Source organism: Protopterus annectens, chromosome 13.part0 (assembly GCF_019279795.1).
Source record: "Protopterus annectens isolate FY-2018-M chromosome 13.part0, PAN1.0, whole genome shotgun sequence".
NCBI lineage: Eukaryota > Metazoa > Chordata > Ceratodontiformes > Protopteridae > Protopterus > Protopterus annectens.
Window position 1 is genome coordinate 743,352,756 of NC_056747.1, and position 27,804 is coordinate 743,380,559.

The window sequence follows — 27,804 nt, forward strand, 5'->3', positions numbered from 1 at the left end:
ACCAATTTTTTGAAGGCCAGTTTCTGCTGAACCTCGGAGGTTGGACCTGCAGAAAATCCTTTACTGTTTGCACAGATTTTGCTTTTTCTTCCACTTTCTTTAGAATCTCCTGTGCAGGGGAGCCAAATAAACTTTGTTTCTCCATTGGAGCATCTAGGAGTTTAGCCTTGACATGGTCTGGCAAGGATTGCTCTTTTAGCCAGGCATGCCTTCGAATTACTGCTCCAGTCATAGCTGATCTAAATGAAGCCTCCAGTGCATCATAGCCACATTTTAAGAAATGATTACTGACCTGCTGAGAGTTGTGTACCAAATCCTGAAGGGACTTGCGGTCTAAAGGTTCAGGAGAAGAAAGCTTTTTATTCAGCTGATCTAACAAATATTCCTGGTACTGTATCATATGGAATTGACAGTTTAAAGCCCTGGCAGAAAGAGTAGCAGATGTATAAACCTTTTTCCCCCATCTCTTTAATGCTCTTGACTCTCTTTCAGAGGGTAGGGGGGTTTTGGCAGTGGCAGCTGCAACACCTTTTGGGCTCTGAGAAATAGTTTCTGGGTCTGCAGCATGTGCTTTATACAAGTGAAAGTGAGAATCCGGGACCCTGTAATATCTGTCAGGTTTGGCAGGGGCCGGAGGAAGAGAATCAGGGGCAGAACTGACATCATTATATGCATCAACTACAGTTAGCACAGGTGGTATGGCTAAAGGCCTATGCTGTGGCAAGTGTAAAAAGGTCCTTAGTCTTTTTCTAGAATCAGAGAAATCCTGACCCTGCCATTGAAAGTGTTCCCTCATTGAGTGTAAAGTCTCCCCAAAGGAAAATTCTTCTGGAGGGGAGGCAGAAGGAATAGAGTCTTCTGCATCTGAATCCTCATAAGGTGAGTATGGGCCTTCCTGATGGTCTGATAAATCAGATCCATCCGAGGAGTAATCAGAGGAGAGAGGTTCAGGGGGTTCAGTCCTAGGCCTTTTGTCTGGAGGAGGTTGAGAGGCCCTGTCTGGGTGAGGTTGGGAACGCCTAATCAGAGATATAAGGTCCTCAGCAAGGCTGAGAATCTGGGAACTTGAGGAAGGTCTCTGAGAGGTAGATTTTGCAGGTAAAGCCTTTGCAATTTTAGCTGCTTTAGCCCTGGAGAAGGCCTTAATAGACATAGAAGCAGGGGGCCTAGCTGCCCCACGTGCAGGTGTAGAAATGTCCAATGGGATGGTGTCGGACAATTCTTGTGCGCTTGCTTCTTCGGTAGGGATTTCTGTAGCAGACTCAGCCGGGGCCTCTCTCGCCTCGGTTGTCGGAGGTATGATTTTGGCAGAAGTAAGAACAGAGGACTCTGTTTCAGGCGAAACCGAGACACTCGCGGTAGGCCTAACCGTGGTTTCAGCCGAAACCGCGGGCCGCGAGTGTCGGTCCTTTTCCTTGCATTTTTTGGCTAAATGTGTAGTCGGAGTCTCCGACGGCATTTTATATGCAAAAGCGGATCCAAAAAACTCTTCTGCAAACTCCGACCGACGTCTAAGAGTCCGTCGGTTGAAGGAGGCACAGGCTAAACAAGCTGATACGCCGTGGTCTGGGCTTAAGCAAGGAAGGCAGTAAGAATGGAAATCCTTATGAGGTATTTGTTTCCCACAAGTTAAACAATTATTTACTTTGTCTGACATCGGCTGAGGCAAGAAAGAGTCCCCAACAGGGTACTTAGCTTTTTTAGAAGTCTTCGGTAGCTGAAATCTCTGGATCTGACCGACCGGCACTTGCGAACAGCTTCTGCTTCGGGCACCGTGCGGCAAGAAAGACTGAGGAAAATGGCGTCGGCTGATGCCTTTATACCCCAGAAGCTCTGACGTCGGGGAAAGTGCGACATCAGCAGAGGCCAGACCCAGACTTTGGAATCCGGCCAACCGAAGGGCTGCCTGAGGCAGGACAACCCATATGTTATGACTGCAGATGCATGCATCCTTGAAGGACATCCTTAATCACCCACAAGGTCAGGTTCAGGGTTGACAGTTGTGGGTGTAGTAGGGTCCCCCTTGTCCTGTGTGAGTAGATCCATCCTGTGGGGTAACTTGTGTTGATTGCCCCTGGCTAGGTGCAAAAGGGGGGAACCAGTGCTGCTTTGGCCAAAAGGGAGTCACCAACAAGATTTTTAACTGATCCAGCTGAATCTTCAGTACGACCTTTTGTAGAACAGGCAAGGAGGGAATGCATACAGAAACATCCTCTTCCAAGAAAAAGAAAGAGCGCCCAGCTTCCACACCAGGGGATGTGGGACCCTAGCATAAAAATTTGGAAGTTGTCTGTTCATGGGGGAGGCAAAGAAAACTATCTGAGCCATACCCCAACCATGGATTAGGTCCAGAAACACATCCCTGTGCAACATCCATTCATGGGATTAAGGTCAAGAACCTGCTTAAAAAGTCTGCCACTGTATTCTGGGATGAGAGGAAATAGACCACCTGAAGGGAGATATGGCTTTGTAAGGCCAAGTCCCAGGCGAGGACTAGTCTGCATAAGACTGTAAAACTTTGTTCTCCCCCTGCTTGCGGATATACCAAAGAGCTGTGGTGGTGTCTGTGAACCACCTCAGTACTCCTGGAATGAGGTTGCTTTTGAAGATTTGCAGTGCAAAAAACAGTGCCCTCATCTCCCTTACACTGTCATGTTCCTGTGCCTGTTTGAGAGAACAAACATCTCTGACCCTCCAGGCTTGAAGAGTTGCACCCCAACCTGTGTCTGTGAATAACTCTAGGGAAGGAAGGGTAGTTACAGAGGTAGGCCAGGCTTTTTGTTTACCTGCAGGACCCACCATTCTAGTCCCCTTTTATGCAAGGAAGGAATGGGATCAGAAAAGTACAGTTGTGTACGCTTACCATAAATGTAGATGTTCGAGTGTATTCACTGTTGCAGTCATGACATTTGGGTTATCTGCTTGCAGGCAGCCCTCAGTCGGCCTGATTAACAAAGTCTTGGGTCCTGCATTGGTTGCTGTCCCTTCTTTCATGACGTCAGGTCGTCAGGGGTATAAAACATGCAGCCGACGCCATTACATCAGTTTTTCTTGCCCCAGATTTCAGGTGCCCCCCCCAATGGGAAGCAATTAAATATAAAAGCACAATGATATACCTCCAACAAAATAGCAAATACACCAAAAAGGCTTTTAAGCATAGTAAAGGAAAGTAGAGGTATAGCCAAAAGAAGTTAGGGGGAAAGAGGGAGGGTAACCAGGACTGCAACATTGAATACACTTGAACATCTACATTTATGGTAAGTGTACACAACTGTATTATGTTCTTCGTGTTTCACTGTTGCAGTCATTACATTTGGGTCGATTCTCAAAGCTATGGTTGGGAGGAGGAATTAGATAACATTACGGCCAGCTATAAGGCCCTGCAAGACTGCAGTGGCAAAGCCAGCTCTGGATTTAGAGAAAATTGGCAACTGATAATGCTTGGAGAAAGTATGTACAGAACTCCACATAGCAGCTTCTAGGATGTCCCTGGTAGGGACGCCTCTGAGAAAGGCTGTAGAGGTAGGTGCAGGCCTGGTGGAGTGAGGTCTGATCCCCTCGGGGATAGGTTTTCCATGGTGCTTATAGCAGAAATTAATGCAATGGCTTATCCATTTAGAAATTGTTTGCTTTGAAATAGCCTTCCCTTCTGCCCCTGCAGCAAATGCCACCTGCAGTTGTTCAGATTTCCTTTGAGGTTTAGTCCTGTCCAAGTAGAATCTAAGCTGTCTGTGCACATCTAAGGAATGCATATCCGTTCCCCTTTATTCTGTGGCCTGGGAAAGAAGGTTGGCAAATGAATGGACTGATTAAGAGCCACACTGGATACCACCTTGGGCATGAAGGGTGAATTGGCTCTAAGGGACACCCTGTCTGTAAGAAAGATGATGATGAAAGGCTCCACTGCCATAAGGGCCTGTAATTCAGATAACCTTCTAGCTGAAGTGATTGCTAAAAGGAAAGTTGTTTTCCAAGAAAGAAATTTTGTCTGCAGTAGCAGTCGGCTCGAAAGGAGGTAGAGTGAGTTTCGCCAAGACAAAGTTAAGGTCCCAGGCTGGGGTTGGAGCTCTCCTGGGTGGTCTCAAATTTTTTGCCCCTCTGAGGAACTGCTTGAGCAGTGGATGAGAGAAGAGGGGTGTGGTTCTGTGTTATAATGAGCTGAAATGGCTGAGGCATGGATTTTAATGGAGGAAAAAGACAGGCCCTTGTGAAGCATCTCAGTTAAGTATTGTAAAATCTGAGGTAAATTGGGAGCTGCTGTGCTCATCCCTTGAGATTGGTTCTAGGCACAGAATCTTTTCCATTTTTCAGCATAAGATTTTCTAGTACTAGGCCTCCTTGCCTCTAAAATGATATTCATCACAGGTCTGCTGAGGGATGGTAAAGGAGAGATTAAGTAATTAGCCAGGCTGCAAGGTTCACTGTTAGAAGGTGAGGTTGCAGAATCTGGTTCTGCTGCTGAGACAGCAGGGAAGGAGTCTGAAGCAGGTGCCATAGAGATAACTGTGACACACCGCGCAGGAGGGGGGGTACCAGTGTTGTTGCAGTCAGTCTGGATCAATCAAAATCATCCCTGGTTTGTCCTGTTTGATTTTTAGTAGTACTTTGGAGAGCAGAGAGGGGAAAGCATAGACTGATAGTTTTTTCCAGCTGAAGGACAGAGCATTCACTTTCCAGGCTTGTTTGTGGGGAGTCCTTGTGCAAAATTTGTCCAATGGTAGTTCTAGGGAGAGGCAAACGGGTCTATATCTGGGCTCCCCCATTTGCTTGCAAATATGTTGAAAATCTTTGGTTCCAGTTTCCACTCATGCGGGTCCATGAGGTTCCTGCTTAGTCTGTCTGCCAGTGTATTTAATTTTCCTGGCAGGAAATGAGCTTGTAGGTGCACTTGGTAGCTCAAGGCTGTGTTCCACAATGCCATGGCTAGTCTGCAGAGGGGGTAAGAATGTGTATCCCCCCTGCTTGTTTATGTACCACATAAGAGAGGTGCTGTCTGTCTTTACCATTAGTTGTCCTGCAAGAATGTGGTCCTTGAAGGCTGTCAGAGCATTCTATACAGCTAACACTTCTTTTTGATTGATATGCAGGTGCATTTGACTTGGGTTCCATTTGCCCTGAATGCACTTCCCTGCCAGGTGAGCTCCCCATGCATAGTCTGACGCGTCTGTTGGGGTTTGAGTGGCAGGGGGTGGTGTGAAAGGTAGCCCCTTGTTTTGGTGGCAGGCCTCTGCCCATCAAAGGAACTCTAGGCGTAGCAAGGTATGATAGGAATCATTGTTTCCAGGTTTTGAGAATGTTGACACCATAGGCTTTTTAGATACCGCTGTAGTTTCCTCATATGCAGTCTTGCATATGGAATTAGAAGAATGCAGGAGGCCATGAACACCAAGGCTTGCAGTATTTGTCTTTCAAATAGAAGGGTTTTTGTGGCCACTTGTTTGAAGTAGTTTGTCAAATGAATTTGTTTCTCTGGCGTGAGGTAAGCCATCGGGGAAGTTGTATTCAAGCTTGCTCCCAGGAATATAATTTGTTGACAGGGTACCAGGTGTGATTTCTTTCCGTTTATGGTGTACCCCAGACAAGTTAGAACCCTTTATAAGATGATTCAAACGTATGTCCTGGCTTTCTGCCTGAACAATCGTCCAGGTATGGGTACATTTGAATATTTCTTTGCCTGCAAAATGCAATAACTGGAGCTAGGCACTTTGTGAATACCCTGGGCGCAGTAGATAAGCCAAAGGGTAGTGCAGAGAACTGATAGTGCGTGCAGCCTGCTTTGAAGCGTAGGTATCTTCTGCAAGATTCCCTGATTGGGATGTGCAGGTCTGCTTCTTTTAAATCTAGTGCTGCCAACCAGGCATCTTTGCCTAGCACATTGGTGAAGAGTCAGCATCTTGAATTTTGGAATCTCCAAATAGGTGTTTAGAGTAGACAAGTGCAGTATAGGACGCCATGAATTGTCTCTTCTGGGAACAAGGAAAAGTCTTGAGTAGAAACCTTGTCCCTTTTCCTCTTCTGGTACCAGTTGAACAGCCCCAATGCTTAAGAGAGAAAGTACTTGTTTTGGGGCCTCTGCCCACTGATTTGGGGGTAGGTTGGGCCACCCACTTGCTGTTGGCAACATATGGAAGTGAAATCTGTATCTCTGGGACACTATATTTAAAACCCATTTGTCCTGGGTAATGAGTTCCCAATTCTTTGCATGAAGAGCACTCTTTCCCCCCAATGGGGCAGTCAGTTGATAAGTGCTTGGAAATTTTAAAAGGAAGTCATTGAGACAGTTTACCATAGGGGGAGTCTTATTCTCAGATTTGGAAGTGGAGGCCCCCCACTGCTTAGTTATGTGTGTCCCCCTGGGACTGAAACCTGGGTTTTTTGCTGTGTCTGGGTTTGGCTTGAGAAGACCTGGAAGGGGCTAGAAAGGACCAATTCTTAGAGGACCACTGCCTACTAAATCTAGGAGGCTGAACTTGAAAAAAATTTTTAACAGTTTGCATAGATTTAGCTTCATCTTCCATCGTTTTAAGAACTTCCTCAGCCTTGTTGCCAAACAGGCAGTCCTGATTTAAAGGAGCATCCAACAATTTAGCTTTAACATGATCAGGCAAAGATTGCTCCTTGAGCCAAGCATGCCTTCTGAGCACAGACCCAGTAACAGCAGCCCTGCAAGAGGTCTCTAATGAATCAAATCCACATTGCAAAGTATGTTTCCAAACCTGTTCAGCAGAATGCATTAAATCCTGTAATTCTTTATTTTCAGTGCAGTCAGGAATTAAAATTGCAAAGTATATATTCCAACTTGTTCAGCAGAATGCATTAAAATCCTGTAATTATTTATTTTCCACACAGTCAGGAATCAATATCATTTTCTGTTTAAGCAGTCCAATAACATGCTGCTAATACTTTAACATATGAAACTGGCAGTTTAAAGCCCTAATGGCCAAGGCTGCAGAAGTGAAAACCTTCTTACCCCATCTATCCAGTGCCCTGGAGTCTCTATCAGAAGGGGTAGGATTTTTAGCAGTAGGAGCCTTAATGCCCTTGGGCCCCTGTGAAATAGTCTCTGGATCTGCAATAGGATTTTTAAAAAGGTACTTGTGGGACTCAGGGACCCTGTAGTATCTTGTCAGATTTTCTGGGAGAAAGAGGCAGGGAATCAGGAGCTGAACTACATTCCGAAAAAGCATCAACAATGTCTAGTACAGGAGGAATAGCTAAAGGCCTATTGCTGAGGTAGGAGAAGGAAATCCCTAAGCCTCTTTTTTGAATCAGAAAAATGCTGGCTTTCCCAGTGGAAATGCTCCCTTAGAGTATGTAAGGTTTCCCCAAAAGAAAAATCCTCAGGAGGGGAAGCAGAGGGAATGGAGTTCCTCTGCATCAGAATTTTCATAAGTAGATAAGGGCAAATCCGGATCATGAGAAGAATCAGAAAAAGCACAATCCTGATCAGAAGATTCATAATCAACTTCAATCCTAGGGGAGGGGGTTGTATACCCCTAATTAGTGTTATTAGATCTTCAGCTATTCTTATTTGTTTTTTTAGGCATAGAGGCCTGAGCATGTGGCCCGGGCGTCATTTTTTTAGGCATAAATCGAGATTTAGGCCTAATTAAAGAAGGAAGCGTCAGTTTAATATGCAAGTCCGTAGGTCTGAATACACCCTCAGAAGCCGGTGCCTGCACAGCAGCTCCAGACCCATCCAAGGTAGAGACATCCACAGGTTCCAAAGTTGAAGCATCTCGCGGCATACCGGACTCCGAATGGGTCTCAATAGAGGCCTGCGAATCAGAAGTAGCGGGTATCAGGGGCTGTGAAAGCACCTCACTGAGTACTGGCGACTGGCTTAAGAGAAGCATCATCTGCAGTTTTGGACATCAGTGGCCTGTCTCTGTCTTTATCTTTGCGTTTTTTCGGAATCCCGGTAGTCGGATGGCTAATCGATGACATTTCTGGATAATTAAGCAGAACACCGAAAAATTTAGTGGCGAAAATATACCAGCGACGGATAGTGCGCTGATTAAATAAAGCACAAAACCGACAGCAAGGTACGTTGTGGTCAGCACCTAGGCAAGGAATACAGTACAAATGAAAATCTTTCCGTGGTATTTGCTTTCCACAAGTAATGCAATTAACTTTTACTGACATCGGTAAGGAGCAAAAAAAAGTTTCCCCAATGGGGTACTTAGCTTTAGTTGAAGACTTCACTTCTGAAAGTCGAAAACGAAAATTTCAGGAGTCGGCCGACCGGCACTTGCGAACTGCTTCTGGCACCGCACAGCAAGAAAGACTGATGTAATGGCATTGGCTGCATGTTTTATACCCCTGACGTCATGGAAGAAGGGACAGCAACAGACACAGGACCCAAGACTTTGTTAATCAGGCCAACTAAGGGCTACCTGCAAGCAGATAATACAAATGTAATGACTGCAACAGTGAAACACAAAGATCATCGCTAAAGGATGTGAGTGTTGGATCCATACAGTTGTTAATACCACTGCAACTTCCTCGTGTGTAGTCCTGCTAGGATATCATGAGGACAGTGGATTGGAAGTCCCTGGCTGTCAATGACTGAAGAGGAAGGATGCTCTGAAAATAGTAAGTCAGGAACAAGACCTTCTGTATGGGAAGAGAGGCTAGCAATTTGCCTGTATCCTGCATCCCAGAAAAGTGTGATCCTGCGAAGGGGTGAGAGAAGACTTCTGGAAGTTTATAGTGAACCTTACAACTCTGCAGAAGGGCAACAGTGAAGGAAAGATTTTCCTGAAGTAGTTCTGGGAACTGTGCCTGAATCAGAAGGTAGTCAAGGTAAGGAAAGATTTGAATTCTTTGCATTCTGCAGAATGCTATGATAAGAGCAAAGCATTTTGCGAAAACCCTTGATGCTGTAGAGACACCAAAGGGCAAAAGCACAAAAATGAAAGTGCGAAGAAGCAGCAGAAAAGCATAAAAACTTCAACAATGGGTGGATAGGAATGCGAAGATAGGCATATAAATGGGAAAGGTCCAGAATGGGTCCTCCAACAGCCATCCTTCCTGGGGACCAGGAACTTTGAGTAAAATCCACTCCCTTTTTGGGAAGTTTGAACTTCTTGGATAGTCCCCTGAGAGATCAGGTCTGCGATGACCTGAGGAAAGATGCTTAACTGATCTTTGGGGGTGGTGAGATCCCTCTGAATGAGGGGACTTTTTCCCAAACCATGAAATACCCTATTTTGATTATGGAAAGCACCCAACAGTCCTGAGTAATCAGCTTCCAAGCACTGAGAGAGGCTGAGACAGAGAGACAAGGGAGTGGATGGCCCCGGTGGCTGATCGTCACAGACTACCTGACTTAGGTTGGTACTGAAAGGACCGTTTTGGAGTAGGGGGTGGAAGGAGCAAACTTTGAAGAGGCTGGCTTTCTGGGTCCCCTCTTACTTTTAGAAGACGACAGGGATGTCTTTCTTATAAATGCAGTCTTAAATGGGTAATTCCTTTGAAAACGTGGAACTGCAGATACAGGAATGTGTTTAAGGTCCTGTAATTCTTTTCCTTTCTCCTGAAGAGACCTGCTGCTGAACTCCCAAGCAAGGCTTTGTTATCCATGGGTGCATCCAGCAACTTGTCCTTGAAGTCTTCAGGCAGAGGTTGTAACCTAAGCAAAGAGCATCTTCTAAGGACTGACCCAGTGGCAGTGGCAGCATCACAACTCCACTTGATGGAGTGCCTAGTCATTTGTGCAGAAGAATGAATAGCTGCTAATTTAAATTTTGCTGGGGAATCTGAGATGTCTGCCAAAAATTTCTCTGTATCAGCTAGAAGTCCCAGGGAGTACTTTGCCATGTGGGGCTGATAATTTATTGCATGGAAGGCCAAAGTGGCAGAAGTGTAAACCTTCTTTCCCAAACATTCCATGACCTTACTCTCCTTATAAGAGGGTAACAAGGAAATTGATGGTAGCAATTTTAAAGCCTTATCCATAGAAATAGATATGGTAGTCGATCAGCAGCAGAGGCTTTGAAAAGAAACTCTGAGTCCTCAGATACCTTACAGAACCTGTTTGGATATTTGGGGGCAGGAGGCTGAGAGTCAGGACATTTGGAGGCACCCAAGAAAACATCCAAAAAGGAAAGCAGGACTGGAGGGATAGCAGAAGGAGATGGAGAATCCATCTGCAAGAGGTCATAGTACCTCTTTTGAATGTCCGAAACGTAGAGCAGTCCCACTTGAAAAAAACACTTATTTTGAGGACAGACTCTCCAAAATAAATGTCCTTCTCAGGGGAATCTGTAACATTAGATTCCTCCTCTAGGGAGGTATGGCTTCTGGGTGGATTAGGCTAAGGATGCCTCCCCAGAGGAGTCCTCCTCCTCCTCTGAGGAAGTGTCAATAGCTGTCCTTTTGAAGGTTGTGGAAAGAGAAAAGGGCTGCAGAGGAACAGAAGAAGACTGGCGAAGGGCCATAAAGGCATTAAAGAGGCTTTGAGAAAAAGCTTGCCAATCAGGGGGCTGCTGAGGTGTAGCAGGAGACGCATGTTTAGTTATAACATTATTCTTTCTAGGGGCTTCCATATGGTGAAAAGGTGTAAAAACTGGACGTTGGCTTGCATTCGACGATATCGGAGAGAACATCTTCATGCACAGTGATGTGTGACGCCATGAGGAACTTCAGAGATAACGAGCCTGGGTCCCCCCTTATCACCCTGATCGTATGTATATCTGTCCTTCCCTTGCAGACGTGCCAGCAGACACTTTGAAGCTTCCACTGTAGTACCCACCAAAGGTACATCCACCACCTCCAGTATGGTCTCCAAGTCTACACTAGCCGCAGAAGAAACGACCAGAAGAGAGAGCACAGCTGTAAATTCAGGCTGAGATTTTTTGGCCTTCTTTGGTACAAGCTTATCCAAATGGCCTGATGTCACATCCATCTCATGTGCTAAGCACTTAAGGCGCTGTTTTTCCAAGTATAATTTTATAGAGAGGCTAGCCGATCCTAAGGGACGAAGGACTTGCAAATAGTGTACTCTGTGTGGTCGTGGTCAGGGCCTAGACAAAAGAGGCAAAGTTCATGGATGTCTTTATGTGGAATCTGCCTTCCACACTAACACTTGCCCTTCCTAGCTGACATGAACCCAACAAACAAGCAACAAAGATTTTAAGAAAAAACGCCAAAGGGTACTTATCTGATAACTGGAACACAACACTTCTGCCGAGCAAACATCTGAAGCAAGTGATTGGACAGGTGTCAGAAAAGCTCCGAGGTAGGTCCATGCTAACATCCGCTTTATACCAGACGTCTCTTTATGGCTGACATATGTGTTATGTGACATAGCATGTACCTTGCAGTAGAATGAAGACTTTTGGATACTGGCCAGACATACGAGTCAGCCGGAGGTGGACTCCCTTATGTTATGAATACTGCAGCATATGAATAGAAGGCCATCAGGAAAGCAAAGATTACTGCAGGCAAGAACCAAGTAAAATATAGCATGCTGCATATAATTTTCTCAGGAATACTCTTTTCAATTACATGTTTAGCTTGACCTACTCTCTCAGCTGGGAGACACAAATTCCCAGTGAATAACCCATCTAAAGTAAAGCAACCAATAACTTGTGTACCAATGAGCGCCTTACCTGCTGCTGTTCAGAACCTTTTGCTAAGTGCTCAGAAGGAAAGGGAAGGTGCTTGTGCAATTCCTCAGAAACTCTGTTACAAATCAGCTCTCCATCCCGAATTCCTGCAGAAGGTACAAGAGGGGGAGGGTACATGTACTGGGCCTTAATGGCATCAGGAACCTGAGGAGACAGCAAAACAGAATTAGTAAGAGACAGGATGAATATTACCACATTCTGTGACAATGCTGTGTATGTGGCGGTACTGGTGGGTTGGCACTAACAAGTTCAAGTGAAGGATTTGCATAACCACAACAACATTACATTTTACAAGTACCCCTGCTAGTCAATTAATAGCTTAAGTCATGGCAGCGAAGAAAATCAAGGGTTAACACTCACACCAAGGTGCTGGTTAATCAGAAAAGACAACATCCACTATCTACCAAATTAACAAGCCCAAGGCAGCAACAGGGCCCAATTCACCTAAATGCATGGAAATAAAAACTGAAAATGAAACCAGAAGGCAAACTAACTTTTTCGGTAAACAAATGTTAAATAGAGAGAGTAAAAAAAATGTCAAGTTAAGACACCATTAAAAACACAAATAATGCCCTATGGGCCAAGGGACTGTGCACAACAAGGTACTTCACAGTACAACAAAAGCAAACTGAGATAAACAACTCCAGAACCAATATAGACATGCATGCAAATAAAAGTATGGAGACTACTTTACTAACCTTTAAGGTTTTCCTTTTTACAGGCTGGACAACTCTGCGGTTGGGTGGATGTTTCTTGTGAACTTTATGGAGAAATTCCACCTTAACAGCATGTTGAGATACTGTGTCCTGAAAATGGTCAAAAATCTGACACCTATTACTAAGTGTCAGATTCTTCTGATTTAGCTGAAAGGGAAAGTCAACAAAACAAGGTTGGTAAACATATAGAACCAAGTATCTGTCTTGCCTTTTTTTTTAAACTGCATCAGAGAGAAACCAGCCAGCAGTACTTCTTCCAAACCAGTGATTTCTGGTGAGAACCTACTTCTTCTAACTGTCAAAGAAAGAAGCTCCACAACACTTACTCAACAGCATTTCCAATCACAATGCATGGCATCCAATCTCCTGAGTACAGGTCCCCAGTCAGCCCTGCAGGTTACTAGTCACTTCAAGAAATGTAATATACAATGATGTACATAGGGGTGACAGGCTCCACTGGCACACACAGATTAAAGCCCAGACTAGGGCCCAGGTGAACAGAGTTCAACTAGTGGTTCAGGAACTGGCTTGGAAAGAGAGAAGAATTACAAAGTACAGTCTGTTCAGAGGGTTGGGGAGGGGTGGGGGTTGTCCAAGGACTGCATACAGAGTGAAAACTCTGTGGAGAAACTCCATCGGCAGACCACACATCACTTCAGGTGCTATGCCTTCAAGACGCCAGAGGTGTACAGTGGCAGTCGTCTTGCGCAACTCCACTCCAAGCCATCCCTTGGGATAAAGGAAGCATGTAAAATGGGAATGGCTACAGCCTTAAAGATGAAACTGATCCCTGCATACAGATTATGTTCCTGCCACTCAACCCACACCTAAAACAAATGGGTTGTTGGGCTCTTGCCTTCATGGAATGAATGGGCTGACCTAGTGAGGAGGAGGAAAACTTGGCAGTCAAAACTGGGAAGCTGGAGAAAAAAGATGCTATGTGGTACACCTTCTGTGAAAAGTCAGATACATCCTCCACTCCTTTTGTAAGGGACAGGCTTGCACCTTAAAGCTCTCCTGCAAACACTAACCAAATTGTGTTACCACCCACATCCCGAATCATAAACAGCAGACAGTCAATCTCTTGGGTCCTACCCAATCCCACTGGCAATTCTACTGAATCAAGCCTGCTCCCTAAAGAAAAGGTGCCAGTGGTGCAGAAATACTCCTTATGTGCCACATAGCTAGCTGGTTGAAATTAAATGCACAAAATGCAAATGGAGGGCAAAAGAAGGTGAGTTCATATCTATCTGCCAACATACCACACTTAATTTAAACTCCGGTACTAGTAATCCAATGTATGGAAGCACATTAGGATGCAGGTAGGGCTCTATTTGAAGGTCAACTGGAAATACCTACTTCCAGTTTTTAAGAATGACACAGTTAAAGCAACATGTAATCCTAACAATTTGAAACTTTAATCATCTTTAAAATCAGTAACTAACAAGCAACTGTATAACACACATCCTCACATCATGCATTAATGAATTTCACAGGTTGCTTTCAAAACTGATTTCTTAAAGACCATGTGCAAATACTTTTACCACCATTTCTTTTTGTTGTAATTTTGCTCTCATTAGGTAAAGTGGACTTTGATTATAAAATAGTTTCTACCAGTTAGTTCAGAGGCACCGCTTTTATTAAGCACAGTAAACTTACATTTGTATTTACTGCAGGCTGAGCACCTGTCCAGTTACTTCCTAATTTCATGTCATGTGGCCTACAATTCCCATGATGCACTTGTTAGCATAAAAATTTCACAGTCTGTAGTAGGTATGTGTTTTCTGCAGTCTACTGCAAACTTCAACATATAAATGCGGCATATCAGTGTCAGTCAGACCAATCAACAAATACATACAGTTATATTCAAGTAAAAGCAAATTAGAACAGAATAACATTCCTTGTAAAGTGTATAATGACAGGGATACAGTATTGTAACATACATGTAACCAAAACAGTTGTCTACAAAAAGCATTATATAGTTTACAAGGAATATTATTCTGTCCCAATTTATTTTTACTTGAATATAAATGCATTTATGTACTTATTTGATCAAGCTACATTGATGTTTTAATCTGCTATTGTGTACCTTCGTTGAAGGTTGTGCATAAGGGCTGGCAACTCAGCATGTAAAAAAATCAACTGCCAATCATTAGCGGACCGGAGTTCCGCTGTGGTGACCCCTGACCGGCAAAAGCTGAAAGACACAACAACTGACTACAGAAAACCACTACCCACTACAAACTGTCAAATTGTTTTCGTTAACTACATCATTAGAACTGTAAGTCACATGAAATGGAATCAGGAAGTAACTGGACAGCTGCTCAGCTTACAGTAAAATACAAACACAAGGTTACACAATAAGCATATTCCCACTAAACTAAAAAATCCATTTTATAATTAGAAAACGTGTTAACACAATGACAGCACAGCCACAGCAGAAGAAAATGGTAACCAAAAAAAAACTATGAACACGATCCTTTCAGGAACAAACATGGGCTAGAAAATTAGGCATTACAAAACCCATACTTCAAAGAAAACAGTCACTTCTGTAGAGAATGAACTTAATATGAGCTACTCCTGTTACACTGGACTGTACTAAGCCAAATACTGCCTTTAGTGCCACATCAGCCAAAAACCACATGCTCTGGAATACTGCCACCAAATGTTTTAGGATTACTGACAAATTTTAGTACTACAGATAGTATTAATGGTTAAACTCAAAAGGTAGCAGTCTTCTCATTCATCATCTACATCCATGGCCTTGGTTTGATGAAACATTTATAGCGGAGAAAATCTGGGAATGCTGTATAGTTTAAGGACACTCAGAAGCTTACCATATGGAATTTATGCAAAACCAAAGCAGAGATATGAACCTGCTCATTCCATACTTCTCAACCTCTTAGCACAACCAATCTGGACAAAGCCTAAATTAATGGGGGGACAAATGCCTAACAATATGGACAGATTTTACGTATTGGTCTTACAAACTTCAAAATTGCTAGAACAGGTTTTGTGCTAGCATGCATTTTATAAATGATAGACGGTCTGAAACTTAAAACAGAGCATACCTCTCAACCGTACCGAATTCCTCAGTAAATAACGATTTTGAGAGCAAAATATTGGGGTGCCAGGAATTCCCGAGTGGCCCCTTTAATTTCTGAATTTCCCAGGTTTTTTTTTTTTTTTTTTTTTTTTTTTTTTTACTACGGACGTCATCACATGCAGGGCATGCTCAATGATGTAAACTCCACGAGGCTGCCTGCCATTCGTTAATTTACTTGTGGAACTTGCACAGCACATCTTAATTTACTTGCAGACCTTGCACAGTATGGACGTCATCTTTCCCCAACTCAGCTTCTCAGGCTCAGGTAAAAGTGCGAGAATCATTACTTTTCAAAGTCAAAGTCAGCACTTAGAATGCATGCATGCATGCACGGCAACTTCACTTTTACTTAACGGCAGCTTTCAGGGGGTGTTGTGTGTGAGCTGAGCTTTCAGACTGTGTTTACCTAACAGCAGGGCAGCTTTCAGAGGGACAGACTGTTTACTTAATGCAGCTTCAAAAACACAGTGTTATTTACTTAACGGCAGCTTCACTGTATTATGCACTTAGCAGCTTACTTTCACTGTCTTACTGTGCTTTTAACTTAACGGGAATAACGGCTGCTTGCAGAAGCTTTCCATGCAGGCATCATTTTACTGGTTTACTCGGCAGCTAGCTCACTTTCACTGTATTATTTACTTAACAGCCTTTCTGTGCACGAATCACAGCTTCACTGTGTAATTACTTTGGCTTTTACTTTCAACTTTGTGTGTGGACTGTGGAAGCTTTGCGGTGCCTTTTCAAAGTCAAAGTCAGCACTTAGCATGTGCACCACATTAATGGCAGCTTGCAGAGCACCTCTGTCCCCAGCTCAGCTTTCTAAAGTGACAGAACATCCAGGGTAAAAGCGGGAGCATCAACAGCAGCTCAAGCTTCACTTTTATTACTTTCACCATCTTATTTACTACGGCAGCATGCAGAAGCTTTCCGTGCAGGCATCGCTGTGCGTTAAAGGCAGCTAGGTTTATTTTAGCAGGCAGCTTTAATGGCAGGCTTGTTTACTTAACAGCAGCTAGGTTTACTTTGGATCTTAGTCTGTGTGTTTACTTTGGAGTTTATCAGCTTCTAGCTTTCACGTGTTATTTACTATGGCAGCTTGCAGAAGCTTTCTGTGCAGGCATCGCTGTGTGTGTTAATGGCAGCTTTAATGGCAGGCTTGTTTACGTTTTACTTAATGGTTATGGCAGCTAGGTTTACTTTGGATCTTACTCAGTGTGTGTGCTTTGGAGTTTATTTACTTAACAGCTTTCACTGACAGCAGCTTGGAGAAGCTTTCTGTACAGGCATCAGTGTGTGTTAATGGCAGCTAGGTTTACTTTGTCAGGCAGCTTTAACGACAGGCTTGTTTACTTTGGATCTTACTGAAAAAAAACACCACTGGAGTAGAAAGTAGGCTGGAAATTCTTTTACTTCACAGTTAGTAACTGGTACCTTGGCTTTTCGCCTTCAACAGATACAGTACATAATACACAGCCGCTTTTTAAATACATATCAAAACCCTGAACAGACAATTAATTTCAATTAATCTAAGTTAAAGTAACAACCACATTTTTTTCAAATACATCCAATTTTATACATCATAAAAACCCATTTAAACAAGGATGGTTGCATAAAGCATATTTAAATATTTCTGAATACTTAAATAACAAATTTAACACATTTATTTATACAATTTTACTACAAAATGCATTCCAAATAAGGGCTTACCTAATGCACTAAATTAACCTCCAATTTGAGACCCCTAGGTGACTATGTTCTATAGTTTAAAATAAACTTACTTTCTAGTTCCAATAATTTCCTAACTATATCGACCCCCCCACTGAATAAAGATTGGGTAAGGACAGAGAAGGTAAAAAAAAAAACAGACATTACCTCCATGCACATTGATAAAATGCTCTGCAACTGGACATTTCATGTTGCTATTCCAAATGTCATTCAGATGTTCCATGATCCTAAATAGCCCTCTTAGTTTGCCCAATATACCACTATGACCGTGCACCCACATCCTACCACATAAACTACACCACACGAGTGAAAACTGAATCTGCCCTTACACACACATTTTTACCATTAATAAAAATCCCAAAGATGTTTTTAACATGAGCACAAACTTTACAATGTCCACAAGCACACGCACCAGAAAGTTCCCGTTGAACACTAGAACAGCCCATGCTTAAAAGTTTCAAGTTGGCATAACGCCCATAAGAAAATCTAATAAACTTGAGAAAATTTCCCCACATTAACATCCTCACATATAACATGCCATTTTTTTTTTTTTAAGAGAAACCAGAAAATTTAGATACAAAGAGATACTTCCCCTAGACTTCACCCGACAAATTATCACAATAACTAATTCTCATGTCTTTACTTCCACATTTTCCTTTTAAAACCATATCCAAGGCATGTTTCAAAATATTTTCACTATAACTTCTTTCACACAGTCTCTTTTTAGCCTCCAAGAGAAATTAAATCTTACAACCCTCTTCTGAGGTATTTCGAGCAATACACTTAAACTCACCCATGGGCAAGAAATTAAGCAAATGGGGGGGGGGGGGTGCATGCTATCTCATGTAAAAAGTTAACAGCAGTCACTTTCCTATGAGGCCTAAACTGAATATTCTTATAAAAATCCACATAAAATTCAACATCCAAAAATTCAATTTCAGATTCACCTTTTACCACAGAAAGCCTCAAATTGTGCTCATTAGAATTTAAATCAGAAAAAAATATTTCAAACTCACATGGATCCGCTTTACACAAAGAGATCAATATATCTCCTGAACAAAACATGTTCTTTATAAAATGTGATATAAATTTTCTCAAAGGAACCCATGTACTGAATAGCATAAGTGGGAGCATATGATGCTCCCACTGCTGTTCCCTTAATGTGGAGAAAATCATCATTCAAACTTGAAATAATTAGGTGTCAGGCAGAATTCCAACAACCGCACCACAAATGCAGTTTTAGGACCCTCACTCAATGTCCCAAACAGCTTCCAAACCCCATTTCAAATGAATATTAATGTATAAAGAATTCACATCTACAACCACCCAGTAATATCCATCATGTCAAGACAATTGCTTGACCTCTTTACATAGCTCCTCAGTTAGTTACATGTGCAGGAATTTAAAAAAATTTGTTTTAACAAAGAATCCAAAAATAAACCTATATTTTGCAAATAAGAACCCACCCCCTGAAACAATAGGTCTCCCCGGGGCATTTAACAAACTCATATACTTTTGGAAACGCATAGAAGGAAAGGTCACATGGTTTCTGAATATGCAACTTTTTAACAATATCCCTGCTTAAGAAACCCAACCTCACCTCGTTCCAAAATTTCAAACAACTGTTCAAGTCATGTACAGGATTAAAATCCAGTTTTACACAACCTTTCTGCACCAACAAAATATTATATACCATCTCATATTTTGCCCTTGACATGATCACCCAATTTCCACCTTTATCTGCCTGCTTAAACACAAAATCTGACAACCGATTTCTAAGTGTGCTTAACATATTCCATTCTTTTTTCGAAATGTTATGTTTCACACTTTCAATGAAATTTCCATATTCATGTTCAACTTTCTACGTCAACATTTGTTCAAACAGAACTGCTGAAGATAATTTGGGTGGCATAAATTTACTAAGTGTTGGTAAGCTAGGGATGGGGAGTTGACCATAATCAGTTTCAAACCCTTCAGTGCACACTTCAATGGAATCACACACAAAAGAATATTCATCATAAATAGAAACATTTAGCAGTACATTTTCTTCAAACATATCTGTATCATGATTTACATTCAAATTCAAGCCATTTGCAGTATTTTTGTTTTTATTATCATAAAATACAATTAAATGTAGCTTCCTACAAAATTTCTTAACATCCAATATTAAATCTGCAAGTGTAGGTATCTTAACGGGCACAAATTTCGTGCCTCTAGAAAGTAATGCTTAAGCAACATTGTTCAACTGTAAATTAGATAAACTCACTAATTTCAACACATTTATTATTCTGAATACTTAAATGTTGAAAATAAGAAAAGTCCAAAAACATTCCTGGGACCGGAGATGTTAAAAGTTTATTTGTCCCATGGCATCTCAATAATCCTTCTTCCGTCTGTATCAATTTAATTTGGCCTTTCACTGGTTGTGCAAGCAAAGTTGACGAACTTGCCACAGCCTCAGCCACATGAGAGGAATCAGAATCAGACTCCCCCTCACTGTTTTCAAAAGAAACACTTTTCTTAGAGAAAGTATCCAATGAGGAGCAGAGGAATCACGTATAGAAACCAATTTCCTGTTACTTTTGGACCTCCCTCTACGTTGTGAACGTTGCCACCCATATATGGAACCATTGCGAAAGTCATTCATATCCCTAAGGAAAGACTTATTCTTTTTCCTTTCCATCACCAACCACTCATTTTCCTCAAGTTTAACCTTAATGTCACTCATTTGCTTAGAATAATTGTCACTAGGAACCATTTCACTCAACTTGCCTTGTAAATCAATAATCTGATGATGCAATCTTTCGCAATTACATAGGAGTATACACCATCCTAAAGTGCACTCAAGAGAAAACAGTTTCCATTCTTGTAATAAGTCTTGTTCCCCATCCGAAAACTCAAACGGGCAATTTCTAAGTCCCCTATGAGTCACATTCAGACAAATACTTCAACAGTTTGCAGTCGTAAAACAAATTAATTTTCTTAATCATCAGTTGTTCTAGCTGACTGAACTGCACATTATTGTCTTTCTCACCCAACGAACACCATAAATCCTTATTTACAAGCTTAGCCTCACGCTCCTTCATAAGCTCGGTGAAAAGCAACTTAACATCCGCTGGGGTTTTGAAGATACCCAGTATAGCATCTGCTCCTTCCAACGACATAATAAAAACACTGAAAGCAAATACTGAAAAAACACACCACTGGAGCAGAAAGTAGGTTGGAATTTCTTTTACTTCACAGTAACTGGTACCTCAGCTTTTTGCCTTCAACAGATACAGTACATAATACACAGCCACTTTTTAAATACATATCAAACCCTTAATAGCCAATTAATTTCAATCAATCTAAGTTAATTTAATTGACATTTTTTCAAATACATCCAATTTTATACATCACAAAAAACATTTAAACAATGACTGCTGCATTAGGCATATTTAAATATTTCTGAATAAATACTTAAATAAAAAAATTAACACATTTATTTATATAATTTTACTACTCCAAAATGCTTTCCAAATAAGGGCTTATCTAATACACTAAAATGACCTCCAAATTGAGACCCCTAGGTGACAATGTTCTATATTTTAACAAACTTTCTTTCTAGTTCCATTAATTTCCTAACTGTATCTCCCCCCTATTGAATAAAGATTGGGCAAGAACAAAGAAAAAAAACAGACATTACCTCCATGCACATTGACAAAATGCTCTGCAACTGGACTTTTCGTGTTTCTATTCTGAATGTCTTTCAGATGTTCCATGATCCTTACTTTAATAGCCCTCTTAATTTGCCCAGATGCGGCCGTTACATTAAATTAACTTAGATTAATTGAAATTAATTGACTGTTAAGGGTTTTGATATGTATTTAAAAAGTGTCTGTGTGCTATGTATTGCATCCGTTGAAGGCAAAAGCCGAGGTACCAGTTACTAACTGTGAAGTAAAAATTTCCAGCCAACTTTCTGCTCCAGTGGTGTGTTTTTTCAGTATTATTTGCTTTGGATGTTTCTATTACTTTGGAGCTTACTCTGCGTGTTTACTTCGGAGTTTATTTACTTAAGTTCTAGCCTTCACTGTGTTATTTACTACAGCAGCTTGCAGAAGGTTTCTGTGCACACATCGCCATGTGTGTTAATGGCAGCTTGCTGAAGCTTTCCAATCGCTGTATGTGTTAATGGCAGCTAGGTTTACGTTGGCAGGCAGGTGTGTGTGTGTGTGTGCGCGTGCGCGTCAATGGCACCTAGGTTTGCTTTGGCAGGCAGCTGTGTGTATGCGTTAATGGCACCTAGGTTTACTTCGGCAGGCAGCTTTTGTTTAATGGCATTCAGGTGTGTGTGTGTGTGTGTCATCTACTTAACTGTCCCTTTTCAGGGACGTCCCTGATTTTGACTCAAATTTTAGTGCTGGCCCTCTTAATCCCTCCTAAAACTAGTGACTTTCGGAGGAAAGGTGGTGAATTACACAATGAATAACGACAAATTTCAGAAAATGTACATTAATTTGTAAGCTTTGATTCTGTCAATGTCTTAATAGCACTATGTTAAAAGTGTCCCGGATTTTTTCTGGATTTGTCCCTGATTCTGTTGAAATTTGTCCCCGATTGGTTGAGAGCTATGCTGAGAATGCCCTTTCTGGCAGAGATACCTAGTAATTATGAACCTGTTATCAGTTTGCCATCCATTCCCTATTACAATATTACTAGATTACTTTTTTTTAATGTAACATACGCAATTTATTCCTCAAGGGCAACAACAGGCACTTTATTTGTAGATGAAACAATGAAATATAAAGTTGTTTGCTAGCAGCATTTATTAGATCTTCTAGATCTCTTTAATGTGTTATTCACATGACTTACTTCTGCAGAGATTGTGCTGGGGTCATATTTTGGTTGTCTGCGCCTGAAAGTTGGTAGCTCACAATTCCATTGGAATGGATGGGGTTACATAGTTATGTATGCAAATTTTATGCTAATTAGCATACAGATTTTACCTATTTTTCATGGGCTTTTGTCCAAATTTTTGATGTTTCCAGGTTGAGAGGTATGACAGAGTCATTATTCATTGACTTAAATCCTCAGTGATTTGCCAGAAATTACAAATGTAATGAGCAACAGGGAGAAAAAAAAAAAAAAAAAGAGAATGAAAAATATTGACAGTCTACAAAAAAATCTGGGCAGCTGAGAGGTATGGCTCATCCTCCAAGCTTTAGTACCATTCCATGGGCCACTTCTATCCCATACAACCTACAGCATAGAATGTCTAGGATATGTACACAAATGCATGTTTCCCAGGACATACACAGTCATTTCAATTTTGGTATTTGTCAGTGCAGCTCAGAAAAAGAAAACATTCGCCTCCAGCAATCTATTACTATTCAGCAAGTTTCAATGTCCTGTGGTGGACCAACATGGAAACAAACAAGAGTGCCAAAGTCAACTGCTCTTCAAAACTGTGTTTATACAGTTTATCTAAATTTCTGAACACAAACTGTTTGGCCTGAAACTTTTGGCAATATTCCTAAATGTCATCTCAGTTGTCCTTCACCAAGAACGTATAATACTTGCATGTGACAAAAATGTACCCAGGACAATTGTCTGTAACTGGATACATGGAAAATTACTAGCTCAACTCAACAGATAAAATGCAAAATAACATTCCTACAACAATCTTCCATAATAACTAAATTGTGAAGGTGACTACATTTGCGGACATAATTGCGCTTAAACAGAGATCATATTTCAATGTGTGCATGCATCAGGTAGAAGTGGCAGCATGTTGAAATTGGATCCACCTCCTCTAATCAGACAACTTATGATGTATAAAATATGGCTTAATTGAGGGTTCCATGTGCCTTCCTGTGATACTACCATATAATGTATGTTGTGTAACCTACACTTTCCTACACAATGACAAAAACGTTCTTCCTTACCACTATGTGTTCGATGTGATTTGGACACATCCATCTCCCAGTTGGCATGGCAGTGAGAGGAGGGTCAAGACAGTCCATATGGAACAAGAGAGGACAGTAATCACACTGAATAAGCGGGGCAACTCTGCAACTCCTATAAAATGGAAATTAAGCAAAATAAACCAACATAATGATTAGAGTTTCGGTTAATGCACACACATCAACAAGACATTTAAATATGATGATTTAATAATCTGTATCCTATACAAATTACTATAATGCTGCCTGCAAACAGTGAAGAGGAAGTAAAACAATAGAATGCATCCTTCACTAATTCACAACGTTAGCTAGACACAAAACACAGTCTATAAAACACATGTTCAAGTATCGCCACTGCTTCAATAGCACTTAGGATATCCTGCCATGGAAAGCCCCTGACCAGCCGAAATACCAGAGATGTAACCCCGCATCAGCCAGCACCATTTCTTCAGATCGTTCATATCTCCCCCCCCCACCCCACCCCCCAGGCTGGACTCCAATCTTCTTGCATATAAGGAGAAAGACCGGACCATACTATCTCCAGAAGGAAAAAAACCAAAGTGAGGATAGGAAAAGATTGCCCACCACCCAACCCATGGGGAAGATTGAGTGGGGATAATGGCGAGAAGGAATGGATACCGTAACAGTGGAGACATGAACATCTACATTTACAGTACATTTACACAACTACATTATGTTAATCATGCGTCACTTTTGCAGTAGTAACACTTGAGAGGATTCCCAAAGCTATACATAGGGGTGGGTTGGTCGACAGTAGGTTATGATGGAGACCAGAACCTCAGCAGGACTGCAGTAGTGAAACAAGCTCTGGCCCTAGAAATGATTTAGGTTGTAAAGTTTGGAGGTGTGTACAGCGAGAACAGGTGGCTGCCTCCAGAATGGACTGGGTAGACATTTCCATGATTGCTATGATGCTTGTAACACAAGGAAATATAATTAGAACACACACTGAAATAATTTTGTTTGTTAACTGTGTTTGTTTGTTGGTTGCAAAGGCTACAAACAATTGACCAGATTTTCTGAAATCCTTAATTTTATACAGATAAAAATCTGAGCTCCCTATGCACATCTAGGGAGTGAAGGGCGTTTTCCCATTTGCTCTACAGGCCAGGAAAAAACACTAGTAAATGTACTGCCTGGTTTAGAGGAACATCGGTGACCACCTTAGACATAAAAGAAGGCCGTTTCTCAGGGAAACTCAATCCTTATGAAATGTTGGAAAGGGGTCTCTACACATGAGCATCAGGAGCTCAGAAATCCTCCTGGCTGAAGTGATAGCCACTTAGAAGAAAGCTTTCCATGTGGTAAATTTGATGTCTGAAGCAGCAGCAGACTAAAGGAGGCAAAGTAAGTTTTTCAAGCACAAAAAATTTAAATCCCAGGATAGGGCGTAGGCGCTCCTACATAGTCTTAAGTGGATGAGGCTCTTAAATTGTTTTATCAATGGTTGCGAAAAGAAAGGTGGGTGGAGAGGCAGGCAGGTGGATATTGCCTAGGCATCAATCTTATAAGAATAACTGCCCTTTAGAGAAGACTTCTGCCGGGTAAGAAAGAACAAGAGGGCTGTCTGACTGTATTGGTCGCTACCCACTAGAATGCCCTAGTGGGAGAATCTTTTTCATATTGATATGCAAGACTTCCAGGTGCTGGGTCTCCTGCCCTCTGATGATAAGTAAAACGCCCCTTTTAAAAAACTGTCTGGCGGGAATGAGGATCACATTTATCCATCCTGCCAGCTTGAGTGCCGTCAGACTGGGGTGTATGTCAATGCCACTGTTCTGTAGAAGACAAGCCACCTCCAGAGGAAGCAGCCATGAATCCTATTTGGACATCCTAAAAAGCATGATAAATCAGTTGCTGCCTGGGCCAGAAGGGTGCTGTCAGGATCATCCTTAGCTTATCATTCCCAATTTTCAGAAGCACCCAAGGGATATGGTGTACTGAAGGGAAGGCAAATGGAAAGAGATCTGTCCCTCCAAGCCCTTGGGCAAAACTTGATGACCTGTCTGTTATCATCTGAGGCAAAAGGTCTACCTTTGCCACACCCTACATGTTTGGGAGTTTTCTGAATATAGACTTTGTTAGCCCTTCATGACGGTCTGACACTAATCTACTTAACTGGTCTGCTGGCTCGCTGCCTGTCCCCAGAAAATATTGAGCTAGGAGGTGAGGTCCCATCCCTTGTGCTGTCTCCCAAAGTTGCAGGGCCAATTGGCATAGGAGGTAAGAGTGGGTAGTACCCCCCCACTTGTTGATATAACACATCACTGTGGTATTGTCTTTTCATACCAATACAATGCATCATATACTCTTATGCTTGAAAGCATAATTTTTTTTACACTGACATGACTTTTTAAAAAGGAGCTGTCCCACCTGCTTTCCACACTGCAGATCAGAGAGGTCTGTGGTGATCAGCTAGTGTCCTAACCGTGCAGTGAAGGGCACGCCTTTGTTTTTTTTTTTTTTTTTTCTATTCACTACAACAGTTCCTGCTTGAGGCAAGGAAGAATTTTTATTCTGAGCCCCAGCAGGTGATGGTGCTAACACCACGGGAGGTATGGCTAAATTTTGCTCATGTGCAGGAGGCCTCTAACAGATTTCACCTGAATCAGCTTTCTGAAGTAATGAATTATGGAAAGAAACTTTCACTTGGCAGAGAAAAAGTTTGATGTCATCCAACAAAGCCCATAAAAATATAAAGTTGATGGAAGGTAAGAGGTTGGATTTCCCATGATTGAAGGTGAACCCAAAGTCTGAGGTATGCCATGTCATCTGCTGAGAAAAATTGAATTCCGCCACTGTGTATGATGCAGTAATACAAACAGGGACACAGCTGCACTTCCTTGTTCCTGAAAAAGACAATTTACTGGAGTATGGCATTTTGTGAAGAATCTGGGAGCAGTAGACAAGCTAAAGGGCAATGCAGAACATTGCTAACGAGTTCCACCAGCCCTAAAACTAAGGTTACCTTTTCTCCTCCTTTGCTATTGGAACACAAAGGCAAATATCTTAAGTCTAAGATGATCACTACTGCCCCTGGAAGGACTGTGGGAAGAAACTTTTCCAACTTGGCATTCTGAACTTGGGGAGCAAAAGGAATTTTACATTTGAGAGGTCTAAGCAGGGTATCCATTTTCCATCCTTTCTTGGGACCAGAAACTGTCTGGAGTAAAACCCTCCTCCTACTTTATTTGTGGGGATTTACTCTACTGATCGTTGAGCCAAGAGATCTTTGATTTGCGCCCGAGTCTCCATGATTTGCCATTTTGAGATAGGAGGGATGTCTGAGAAAGTACAGTTGTGTACACTTACCATAAATGTAGATGTTCGAATATATTCACTGTTGCAATCATCACATTTGGGTTATCCCTGCCAGGGTAGCCCTCGGCCGGCCCATATACCAGAGACTTAGTACTGCTGCGTCGGTTGCTGTTGCTTGAGGACTGATGTCAGGTAGTCAGGAGTACAAAGTTAGGCAGCCGACGCCATTACATCAGTTTTTCTTGCCCTAATCTGTCAGGAGTCGCCAAAGTAGGAGGCCAGGTTCTGATGGAAGAACCCAACCAGTGGAAAATAAATACCAATATGCCCCTTGTAAGGAGAGAACAGCAAGGAAGAATGGCAATAAAAGGAGAAGAATAAAGGGGGATGGAGGGAGAGAAACAAGGACTGAAACAGTGAATACACTTAAACATCTACATTTATGTGTACACAAGGATCTATCTTACAACGTCGACAAGTCAAAACGCCGAAAACGAAATCACCGACACCACATAACCGACATTTCACAAACACGAAACCTCACATGCCCGACACACCATAATCCCGACAAGCAACAAACAAAACAAATCCCCGGTCCAAAAAGCACACACACAACACAAGCACACCAAAATCCTTACAAACCAACACTAAACCTCACATACACAACTACCTACAACCTTAACCCAAACCCTAACCCTAAGGTCCGCCACTATCGCACACTCACCTAACCCGTTTCAACCCTAACTCACTTAACCCGCCCCTAACCCACAAACTATCACAGTCGTACACTTACCTAGCCCGCGCCCAAACCCTAACTCACTTAACCCGCCCCTAACCCACAAACTATCACAGTCGCACACTTACCTAGCCCGCGCCCTAACCCTAACTCACTTAACCCGCCCCTAACCCACAAACTATCACAGTCGCACACTTACCTTACTCGCACCCTAACGTCCGTCACTACCGCATACATCCACAGCCTTTTCCCATGTCGATGTTCTCAGCGTCGGGGTTTTGTTCCGTCGGTCTTCTCCGTTTTCGATCTTCTGGCGTCGGTGTTCTCGCTGTCGGCGTTCTGACTTGTCGACGTAGTCAGATAGACCCGTACACAATTATACTATATTCTTCACGTTTCACTGCTGCAGTCATTACATTTGGGAAGATTCCCAAAGCTGAGGAAATGAGTGGGGGCAGTCATGGAAACTAGGGGCCGGCTAGGATGCCCTGCAAGACTGCAGAGGCACACCCTACACTGGATTTGGAGAAGAGAGGCAGGTGTTAATGCTTTTTAAAAGTGTGAACAGATGTCCAGGTGGCAGCCTCCAGTATGTCCCTGGTGGAGACTCCTCTGAGGAAAGCTGCTGAGGTGGAGGCTGCTCTGGTGGAGTGTGTCCTGA

At 42.2% G+C, this 27,804-nt stretch overlaps 1 protein-coding gene across 4 annotated transcripts in view; it reads right to left on the reverse strand.

The window, feature by feature from the left end:
* The window catches only part of PHF12 (PHD finger protein 12), a 1,235,756-nt gene that overhangs the window by 897,183 nt on the left and 310,769 nt on the right, over positions 1-27,804 (reverse strand). For all 4 annotated transcript variants that reach the window (XM_044054432.1, XM_044054433.1, XM_044054431.1 and 1 more), the window contains exons 6-8: positions 23,108-23,240; positions 12,332-12,496; positions 11,616-11,777 (exon numbers count right to left, since the gene is read on the reverse strand). In XM_044054432.1, coding sequence (XP_043910367.1) covers positions 11,616-11,777; positions 12,332-12,496; positions 23,108-23,240 — 460 coding nt within the window. The remainder of the gene's footprint in view (positions 1-11,615; positions 11,778-12,331; positions 12,497-23,107; positions 23,241-27,804) is intronic.